The following is an 11242-nucleotide window of genomic DNA, read 5'->3' as shown; positions in this document are numbered from 1 at the left end:
GCGCCGGTCCGGTCAGCTCCCTCTCTCAGCTCACAGTGTAAGTCTCGCGAGAGCCGCACTATGACCCCGCGGCTCTCGCGAGACTTACACTGGGAGCTGACCGAGGTGCTGAAAGGACCGGCGCGGAGGAGAAGGGAGCTGACAGGAGCTGCAGGAGAGGTAAGTAAACTCTCTGCAGCCCCAACAGCCCCCTGTCTGTATTATGGCAATGCAAATTGCCATAATACAGACATTGACTCGAGTATAAGCCGAGTTTGGGTTTTTCAGCACAAAAAAATGTGCTGAAAAACTCGGCTTATACTCGAGTATATACGGTAATTGTAGTGTAAACCATACAATATTCTATTAGTGGTATGCCTTTACATTTTAAGAGCAAAAAGTAGGGGTTGTTTGATATACAAATTTTACTGATCAGATTTTCAGATCAGAGATGGGAAAGTTCAATTGCAATTTTAAAACAAAACCTGCATTAACCTACAATGAAAAGATACATATTGTGAGGACACAGTGACCGTGTTTTATGACATAGGTTACAAACATTTTGTTTCCCCTTCTGTTGATAATGGTGGCATCCATGTTACAAAAAGAGAGTAGACTATTAACAGATTATCCAGTCTTCATTGGCTAGACTCAATTTGTTGGCTTTGTTGGCCTGAAGATCATTGGAACTTCTAATCCTGTGTGAAGGGTCACCTGGGGACACAAAAGATGCAAATTGATCATGTAATAAAAGCTTCTCCAAGGAACACTATAGGCACCCAGACCACTTTATCTCATACTGATGGCCACTAGAGGCGCTTCCTCAAAATAGTGGAGTAAAATTCCACTATTTCTATCAGATGGTCTCATGATGGGCGTAGAGAGAAGTTTTGCAGTACATACACAACAGCCCCCAAATGCTTTCCTATGAGAAGTATTGGATTGGCATAGATCATTGATCTTAGAGGTGGTGCTTCACTGAGAAGACCGCCTCTGCGAGTGACAAAATGTAACTAAAATGCCTTATCTCCTAAATGGTGACTAGGGCACTATAACATTAGGAATACATATTTGTACACTAGCGTTAGAGTGTTCCTTTAAACATGCTCATTAGACATGTTTAACATATAGTGATACAGATCCACCACATTATCTCATTACTTCATGCTGTGGAGTTGCACATGAAAAATTAGCAGGCAAAATTCATACGTTGTAGGAGGGATCTATATTATTAAATTAAAGTAGACCCTTTGAGTTTGAATTTAACAACATGACAGGCGGCTTCGTATTTTGCATAATCTCTCTTTACTAGCTCCACACATAAGGCATAGTGACCTCATCACTTCCTCTTTCTTTGCTGCTCCATCAAGCAGACAGGTAAGGGTATTATTTTTCTCCATTGCTTCATGTTTATATTGCTTCTTTTGAGGTTCTTTCTGTATTATTTTTTAATATACGTTGCTGTTTGTTCTTACTGTGCTTTTGTACTATGTGCAGTTGTGTTTTTTCTATGTTATTTATTGTGTTTCTACCTCTTACAGTTACTCTCAGGCTAGCTGAAAGCTGGACCGCTTGGATGGTCTCGATCCCAGTGTAGAGAGAGAGAAGAGCTGCTTCAGTTAGTAGTCCATACAGTGGCGGATCCAGAGCCTGATTTCGGGAGGGGCACTTGTAGATTATTTAAATAAATAATCCAGACACAATAACCACTACAGCTCAGTGTAGTGGTTATTGTGCCAGTAGTGCCGAGACCACCTCCCAGAGTAAGTAGTCAAACTGTTTAAGAACAGTTTGACAACTTACATGAGGTCCTCTAGGAAATGGGGCTGTAGTAGGGCAGAGGAGCAGTGGTATGTGTGAGTGGTGCAATGTGTGAGGGGTGCAGGCAGTGTGTGTGTGTGTGTGTGTGTGTGTGTGTGAGGGGGACAGTGTGTTAGCAGTGTGTGTGTGAAGGTTGCAGTGTGTAAGTGAGGGCGACAGTATATGTCAGGGGTGCAGTGTGTGTGTGGGTCAGTATGTGTGTGTGACAGTTACAGTGTGTGTGTGTATTGCAGTGTATGTGTGGGGGCAATGTATGTGTGTGGGGGCAGTGTGTGTTTATGGGGGGGAGTGTGTGTGTATGTGGGGGCAATGTGTGTGTATGTGGGGGCAGTGTATGTGTGTGGGGGCAGTGTATGTGTGTGGGGGCTGTGTGTATGGGGTCAGTATGTATCTGGGGGCAGTGTGTGTATGGGGGGCAGGGGCAATGTGTGTGTGTGTATGGGGGGCAGGGGAAATGTGTGTGTTTATGGGGGGCAGGGGCAATGTGTGTGTTTATGGGGGGTAGGGGCAATGTATGTGTTTATGGGGGCAGGGGCAATATGTGTGTGTATGGGGGGCAGGGGCAATGTGTGGGTGTATGGGGGGCAGGGGCGATGTGTGTGTATGTGGGGCAGGGGCAATGTGTGTGTGTATGGGGGGCAGGGGCAATGTGTGTGTTTATGGGGGGCAGGGGCAATGTGTGTGTGTATGGGGGCAGGGGCAATGTGTGTGTGTATGGGGCAGGGGCAATGTGTGTGTGTATGGGGCAGGGGCAATGTGTGTGTATGGGGGACAGGGGCAATGTGTGTGTGTATGGGGGGCAGGGGCAATGTGTGTGTGTATGGGGGTAGGGGCAATGTGTGTGTGTGTATGGGGGCAGGGGAAATGTGTGTGTTTATGGGGGGCAGGGGCAATGTGTGTGTTTATGGGGGGTAGGGGCAATGTATGTGTTTATGGGGGCAGGGGCAATATGTGTGTGTATGGGGGGCAGGGGCAATGTGTGGGTGTATGGGGGGCAGGGGCGATGTGTGTGTATGTGGGGCAGGGGCAATGTGTGTGTGTATGTGGGGCAGGGGCAATGTGTGTGTGTATGGGGGGCAGGGGCAATGTGTGTGTGTATGGGGGGCAGGGGCAATGTGTGTGTGTATGGGGCAGGGGCAATGTGTGTGTATGGGGGACAGGGGCAATGTGTGTGTGTATGGGGGGCAGGGGCAATGTGTGTGTGTATGGGGGTAGGGGCAATGTGTGTGTGTATGGGCGTAGGGGCAATGTGTGTGTGAGTATGGGGGGCAGGGGCAATGTGTGTGTGTATGGGGGGGCAGGGGCAATGTGTGTGTATGGGGGGCAGGGGCAATGTGTGTGTGTATGGGGGGCAGGGGCAATGTGTGTGTGTATGGGGGTAGGGGCAATGTGTGTGTGTATGGGGGCAGGGGCAGTGTGTGTGTGTATGGGGGGCAGGGGCAATGTAGGTGTGTAGTGGGGGGCAGGGGCAATGTGTGTGTATGGGGGGGCAGGGGCAATGTGTGTGTGTATGGGGGGCAGGGGCAATGTGTGTGTGTCACAACCGCAGAACGCAACTCTCTGGGCGATCAAGTGATAACACACTCCCCTCGCAGGGTGGTCAGCCATTCGGTAGTTTGAAAGGTGACCAGGGTTAAGTGGCGGCACACGCCAGGGACCGAGTGGTCCGTTATTCGTTTCACGAATCGGTGCAAGTAATCCGTTCGTGAGCAGATTACAGGATGCAAGTACCGAAGCCATATATAGCAAAGAACAACATAATGCTTGTCTGTAACAGTTTTGTAACAGTGCTCCCTTTTTGTGGAACACTCTGGCAGACACCCTCTGCGACACCTTTTCGGGGCAGACTAAGGCTGCCCAGATTGATGGTTATGCTGGGCTGAGGTCTGTTTGTCTGGACAACCCGTCAGCGTTGCCATTCTGTTTTCCAGGTCTGTAGTTAATGGTGAAGTTAAAAGGCTGTAGTGACAAACTCCACCGTAAAAGTCTGCCATTATCCCCAGAGACCCGGTTTAGCCACACCAATGGGTTATGGTCTGTAACCAGAGTGAACTCTTGTCCATACAAATAGGGAGTCAGTTTCTTTAGCGCCCACACCAGAGCCAAATACTCCTTTTCTACCGCGGCATAGCTGACTTCGCTACGGCTGATGTAGGCAACCGGGTACTCTCCTCCATCTTTGCCTACTTGGCTGAGGACAGCTCCCAGCCCGAACATGGAAGCGTCTGTATGGACGATAAAACGTTTGTTAAGGGCCTGAAAAGCTGTTTCACAGTGGGGAGACCACAGGACCTGTCTGGGTAAGTTTTTCTTGGTTAGGTCAGTCAAGGGTTTGGCCAGTGTGCTGTAGTCCGGTACAAACCGTCTGTAGTACCCTGCAGTGCCCAGGAAGGCTAGGACCTGGGTCTTAGTGGTGGGGTGGGCCAATTGGCGACGGCTTCTATCTTAGCCGGCTCTGGTCGCTGTTTCCCACACCCTACTCTGTGACCCAGGTACTGTACCTCAGCCATCCCAAAGTGTCATTTTTCTGGCTTCAGAATCAGGCCGGTGGCCCGAATCTGATCCAGAACCATTCCCACATGAGCTAAGTGGTCCTCCCAGGACTCACTGTGAATCGCTATGTCATCCAGATATGCGCAAGCAAAACTCTGGAAGCCATCCAGGAGCCTATCCACCAAGCGCTGGAATGTGGCTGGGGCATTCTTCATACCGAACGGCATTACCTTAAAATGGTATAAGCCGAATGGGGTGACGAATGCCGACTTGGGGATAGCCTCCTGGGCCAGGGGAATTTGCCAATAACCCTTGCATAGGTCAATGGTAGTTTCATAATTTCCCCTGGCTATTCGATCAAGTAGCTCGTCTACTCTGGGCATAGGGTACGCGTCGGTCACGGTTTTCTCATTGAGTTTCCGATAGTCCACACAAAACCGGGTAGTCCCATCTTTCTTGGGTACTAGAACTACTGGGGAAGCCCATGGGCTATCGGAAGACTCAATGACCCTTAGTTGGAGCATCTCATTGATCTCCTTTTTCAATTCTGTCCGAACTGCCTCTGGGATTCGGTAAGGTGCCTGCCGTAAGGGGGTTTGTCCCGGGGTATCCACCTGGTGGGTGGTTAAGGTAGTGTATCCGGGTTTCTGGGAAAACATGAGGCTTTTGGCTTGAAGTAGCTGGTTAAGCTGCTCCCTTTCAGTGGGGCTAAGTCGGTCCCCTATCTTAACCTGAGTCACTATGTCTGTGTGGGGACTCTTTTCTAATAAGTCTGGTATGGGTAGACTGTCTGGGTCTTCATGGGGGGACAGCATCCCGCTGTCACGTTCTCAGGTCGCTCAAAGTATTCTTTAAGCATATTTACATGGAACGTTTTTCTAATATTGTTGTCGTGACAGCTAGCTATCACGTACGTGGTGTCTCCCTTCTTCTCTACTACTTGGTACGGCCCATTCTAGGAGGCTTGGAGTTTGTCGGTCTTAACCGGCTTGAGTACTAATACCTTTTGCCCTATGGTAAAGATTATCTTCCGTGCCCCCCGATCATACCATACCTTCTGTCTCCTCTGGGCCGACTGGAGGTTAGCCTGAACGGATTTGGCTAATTGCATTTGGCTAAATCCATTCGGTCCCGGAGTTCCAGCACATATGGTACAATGGGGACACCGTCAGTCTCCATCTCTCCCTCCCAGTGCTCCCGGATCAGGTTTAGGGGTCCCCGTACCTTGCGTCCATATAGCAACTCGAAGGGAGAGAACCCTGTCGTTTTCTGGGGCACTTCCCGATAAGCAAATAGGAGGTGCGGCAGAAAACTTTCCCAGTCTCTGTACTCCTGGGTGAACGTTTTGAGCATTTGTTTGAGGGTCCCGTTGAACCTCTCACAAAGCCCATTCGTCTGTGGGTGATAGGGGGAGCTCAGGAGGGACTTGCAGACTTGCCAGAGCTGCTGTGTCAATTTGGCTGTAAACTGGGTGCTTCGGTCAGACAGGATTTCTTTTGGGAATCCTACCCGAGAGAACACCTGAACCAGCGCATTAGCTACCGTATCTGCTTGGATGTTAGATAGGGCTACAACCTCTGGGTACCTTGTAGCATAGTCCACTACGGTAAGAATGTATCGCTTACCGGAGGGACTAGGGGTAGCCAGTGGCCCTACTAAGTCTATGGCAACCCTGCTGAATGGCTCCTCTACAATGGGCATATTCACCAGGTGTGCCTTAGGGTGGTCACCTCTCCTCCCTACTCGCTGGCACACATCGCATGTATTGCAAAAGGTTCGGACGTCAGCGTGTACCCCTGGCCAGAAAAACGTGTGGGTGATGCTGTGTAGGGTGCGTGTCACAGCTAAGTGACACGCTAACGGAATGTCATATCCTACCTTAAGTATCTCTTGGCGGTATTTGTGGGGCACTACTAGCTGTCCCTTTTTCTCAGTCAAGCGATACAGCTTCCCTTTTTCCCATAAGAAGATTTCATTATCTAGCCCGCCCCCTCCGGTCTCTGCCCTGTCTCTGTATTTTTGCAAGGTCGGGTTGACCTTAGATTCGGTCACAAAAGTAGCTGGGGTGTCCCAGGGGATGGGGCCTAAAGGGTCAGTCCAGGTCGGGGTAAGTCTTACCTGTGTCTCCCACACTGGTGAGGGTTCTCGCTGCGTCTGTGCTTGTGCTCGGGTAGTCACTGGATTCACTTCATTGTTGTATACTGGAAGTATTACTGGGGCCCAAATCGTTGTCCAGTAATACTTCCGCAGGCAAATGATCCATTATGCCCACGTTCATGGCCCCTTTCCCTGCTCCCCAATCAAGATGCACTTTAGCGGTAGGAATCTTATAGACACTCTAACAGCCACAGTCTGTCCTGATCGTTTATGTTCCGGTACCAAATGGCTCTGAACCAGCGTAATGGTAGCCCTAGTGTCCCTTAGCTCCTCGGTAGGGCGACCCTCAAGCCATACCTTCTGCCGGTGATGTTGACGATTATCTGAAGCGGCATATACAGGATCAGCTTCGTGTAGTGGTCCCAAATATTCCTCCATAGGGGCCTCTTGGTTAACACAGAGTGCGCTGGCAGGACGGGATGACCCGGGAGGGTAGTTATAATTCCGGGAGGTTTGATGTGAGTTGAGCGGGCAGCTTGCCATGAGATGCCCTGGCTGCTTGCATCTGAAGCACGTTGTTCGGGGACAGTCAGAGGGGTTGTTACCGGGTGGTCTCGAGTACCGTATCGGCCCAGCGGGTACCAGAGCGCGGAAATCGGTGCGAGGAGGTGTACGGTAATTGTCTTCGTGTTTGACTCGTGCCGCTGTTCGGTAGTTCGTAGGTTCGTGTAAACGGGAATCATAATGTTCGTCGGTTAACTTAGCCGCTTCTTCCAAGGTAGCAGGTCGTCTGTCTCGCAGCCATTCCTTTCCCTGTTGCTCTATGCCATTATAATAGTGTTCCAACAGGAATAATTGCAAAATTTCCTCAGCGGTCACGGCTTTACTCTTGTGCATCTTCTCATTGCTCTTCTCATTCAGTGTGCCCATTCCATATGCGTATCAGTGGGCTACTTTTTCGTGCTACGAAATTGTCGGCGATACGTGTCAGGAGTTACAGCATATCGCCGCAGGAGTGTGTCTTTGACCATCATGTACTGGCTAACTTCCTCAGCACTCAAAGTCTGAAACGCTTCCAGTGCTCGCCTGGATAACTTTCCAGCCTGTTGCATTAGGGTGTGCACCCTAAAGCACAAACACACGCCGCGTGTATATGTATTTTTTATATACACATACACACACATACATATATTTACATACATGCATACACACAAATATACATAGATGCAGTGTGTGTGATTGTGAGCAGTGCAGCGTGTAAGGGGTGCAGTGTGTGTGATTGCGAGGGGCACAGTGTGTGTGTAATTGTGAAAGGTGCATTGTGTTGTAATTGTGAAGGGTGCAGTGTGTTGTAATTGTGAAGGGGTACAGTGTGTATGATTGTGAAGGGGTACAGTGTGTGTAATTGTGAGGGGTACAGTGTGTGTAATTGTGAGGGGTACAGTGTGTGTAATTGTGAGGCGTACAGTGTGTGTGATTGTGAGGGGTACAGTGTGTGTGATTGTGAGGGGTACAGTGTGTGTGATTGTGAGGGATGCAATGTGTGTGGGGTACAGTGTGTATGATTGTGAGGGGTGCACTGTGTGGGCGACAGGGGTTAGGTGGTTGGAGGGGCAGTGACAGGGGGTAGCGGGTGGAGGAGCAGCGACAGGGGGTAAGGGGGGTAGAGGGACAGGTGGTGGGGGGTCGAGGGGCAGTGACAGGAGGTAGCAGGGGTAGATGGATAGTGACAGGGGTTGGGGTAGAGGGGCAGAGTAAGGGGTTAGGGGTAGTGACAGGGGTTAGGGGGTAGAGGGGCAGTAACAGGGGGCGTGGGTGAGTGGAGGGGCAGTGACAGGGGGTAGTAACAGGTGTTGGGGGGTTGGGGGTTGGGGGTACTGACAGGGTTAAGGGGGGTAGAGGGGCAGTAACGGGGTGTGGGGGAGTGGAGGGGCAGTGACAGGGGGTAGTGACAGGGGTTAAGGGGGTAGAGGGGCAGTGACAGGGGTTAAGGGGGGTAGGGGGTAGTGACAGGGGTTAGGGGGGTTGAGGGGCAGTAACAGGGGGTGTGGGGGAGTGGAGGGGCAGTGACAGGGGGTAGGGGGGTAGTGACATGGGTTAGGGGGGGTTGAGGGGCAGTGGCAGGGGGTAGTGATAGGGGTTAAGGGGTAGAGGGGCAGTGACAGGGGTTAAGGGGGTAGGGGGTAGTGACAGGGGTTAGGGGGTAGAGGGGCAGTAACAGGGGGTGAGGGGGGGCAGTGACAGGGGGTAGGGGGGTAGTGACATGGGTTAGGGGGGGTTGAGGGGCAGTGGCAGGGGGTAGGGAGGTAGTGACAGGGGTAAGGGGGGTAGAGACAGGGGTTAGGGGGGTAGAGGGGCAGTAACAGGGGGTGTGGGGGAGTTGAGGGGCAGTGACAGGGGGTAGGGGGGTAGTGACATGGGTTAGGGGGGTTGAGGGGCAATGGCAGGGGGTAGGGGGGTAGTGACAGGGGTAAGGGGGGTAGAGGGGCAGTGACAGGGGGTGTGGGGGAGTGGAGGGGTAGTGACAGGGGTTAGGGGGTAGAGGGGCAGTAACAGGGGGTGTGGGGGAGTGGAGGGGCAGTGACAGGGGGTAGGGGGGTAGTGACATGGGTTAGGGGGGTTGAGGGGCAATGGCAGGGGGTAGGGGGTAGTGACAGGGGTAAGGGGGGTAGAGGGGCAGTGACAGGGGTTAGGGGGGTAGAGGGGCAGTAACAGGGGGTGTGGGGGAGTGGAGGGGTAGTGACAGGGGTTGGGGGGTAGAGGGGCAGTGACAGGGGGTTGGATGGGGGGCAGTGAGTGACAGGGGGTAGAAGGGGGTGAGTGAATGGGGTGGGGGGGCAGTGAGTGACAGGGGGTAGAAGGGGGGTTTATAAATACCTGCCCTGGTGGTCCAGTGGGCGCCCTCTCTCTTCAGTCTGCAGCTCCGCTGGGAGTGAGCTGCAGACCACATGGTGAGTCTCGCGATCTCCAGGCAGAGCGTTGCCGCGGCAACGCTCTTACAGGCTGGAGATCGCGAGACACCTCAGTCTGCAGCTCACTCCCGGCGGAGCTGCAGACTGAGGCCGGATCTCTGTCAGGGCAGACTGACAGGAGGGGCCTCGCACCCGGCGGCATTGTGGGCACGCCGCCGGGCCCCCTCCTGTGTCGGTTCGAGGACCCGACATGTCAGTCTGCCCAGAGGCAGTGCCGCACGGAGGTGTGATTAGGGTGTGCCCAGGCACACCCGGCACACCCCGTGCGCACGCCTATGCTGTATATCACAGATTACTGTATATCACTGACAGTGTATATCACAGGTTGCTGTGAGTTTGCTGGCAGTGTATACCTCAGATCGCTAAGGGTTTTTTGCGGACAGTGCATATCACTAATTTTGTGTATTTCGGGTAATTTTGAAACTGTTATACAGGCTCTGTACGGGGGTATACAGTGCCAGTTAACTCTAGAATTCACTCGCTTCTCAGTATATATTTTTTCTGGCCCAGCTATGAGATTTCAGATGGGACTACTCTGGTATGAGTTCGCTGTCCATGGCAGATATATAGTTAACAGGCTTGGCTCTGACTCTAACGGGTATGGGAGACCAGTCTGCACCGAGACGATACTATTTTATCAAAGCAGATCCGTGTGTGCAGGTGCATACCTATCCACATTTCATGGACAGTAGCGCTCAGTGTACCTTACATTCATGGACATGATGGTCACTGGAATACTTACGCTTATACCCAATACAGCTGGCATACCACTATTTGACTGCTGGGCACATAGGGACTGCCAGTCCCGGTTCAAGTTACTCACACAGCATTACGCTGTCTAAAAGGGTTGTTTGTCTAAGGGTCCTATGTCACAAGATGCCCTGAGGATCTGAGATGCCCTGAGGATTTTTAGGGACCTCTACCCGAACTCAGAGGTCCCCGTTACTCATTCAATACCCACTGTAAAGCGCTACGGAATTGGAAGGTGCTATATAAATTCATGTTTATAATAATACTATGGTAATACACAACCCATTGATTGGCCTGCTATGTCTGTGCCCAATTGATTGGCCTGCTATGTCTGTGCCCCATTGATTGGCCTGCTATGTCTGTGCCCATAAGAACGGCCTGCTATGCCTGTGCCCATGAGAATGGCCTGCTATGTCTGTGCCCATAAGAATGGCCTGCTATGTCTGTGCCCATAAGAACGGACTGCTACGTCTGTGTTCATAAGAACGGCCTGCTATACCTGTGCCCATTAAAACGGCCTGCTATGCCTGTGCCCATTAAAACGACCTGCTATGTCTGTGCCCCATTGAATAGCCTGCTATGTCGGTGCCTACTTGTATGGCCTGCTATGTCTATGACTATATGCTTGGCTTACCTTTCTGTGTCCATTCATTTGGCCTGCTGGGTCTATGCCCTGCTGATGGGCCTACACTATTGGTACACTATTGGTACTGAACCCCTTTTGGCCACAGGCCTGGGGTAATATCACTGAGGAAAACCCAGTGTCCACCAGTGACATGGAGATAGGCAGGTGTCCAGACAAACACCATTGCCATAGTGTTCAAGAGGGCACCAGTATACGGCCATCTGAATATGGTGGGAAGGGTGAAGACCCTAAACCTCATGCCTGAAGGGCAAAGTTTCTTATGAAAACCCCGGACACAAACCGACGACAGCACATCACCAAGGAGAACTTCGCACAGGCAAGGACTGGTACTCAGACTCCTACAGGAGAAAGCGGTGTTTTTCCTTGTCTTTACCAGCTACTCCGTATCTGCCTCCCGGAATCCTTATAGGTTTGGTAGTTTTTTTCCTGCATTTGGTTAGCTCTGGGCCCTGTCCAGTGGGACTTACTTTTCTTACCTTCCGGC

General features: G+C 51.6%; 1 protein-coding gene across 3 annotated transcripts in view; it reads right to left on the bottom strand.

Annotated features, from left to right (window-relative positions):
• Positions 1–320: 320 nt before the first annotated feature.
• The window catches only part of TRIM67 (tripartite motif containing 67), a 1164837-nt gene continuing 1153915 nt past the window's right edge, over positions 321–11242 (bottom strand). For all 3 annotated transcript variants that reach the window (XM_063443396.1, XM_063443397.1, XM_063443399.1), the window contains exon 10: positions 321–693. In XM_063443396.1, the coding sequence (XP_063299466.1) occupies positions 631–693 (63 nt within the window). In that variant the 3' untranslated portion in view covers positions 321–630. The remainder of the gene's footprint in view (positions 694–11242) is intronic.

The sequence above is a fragment of the Pelobates fuscus genome, chromosome 2 (assembly GCF_036172605.1).
Source record: "Pelobates fuscus isolate aPelFus1 chromosome 2, aPelFus1.pri, whole genome shotgun sequence".
Classification (NCBI taxonomy): domain Eukaryota; kingdom Metazoa; phylum Chordata; class Amphibia; order Anura; family Pelobatidae; genus Pelobates; species Pelobates fuscus.
The sequence above is the reverse complement of the archived record's forward strand: the minus strand, read 5'-3'. Positions and strand labels throughout refer to the sequence as shown.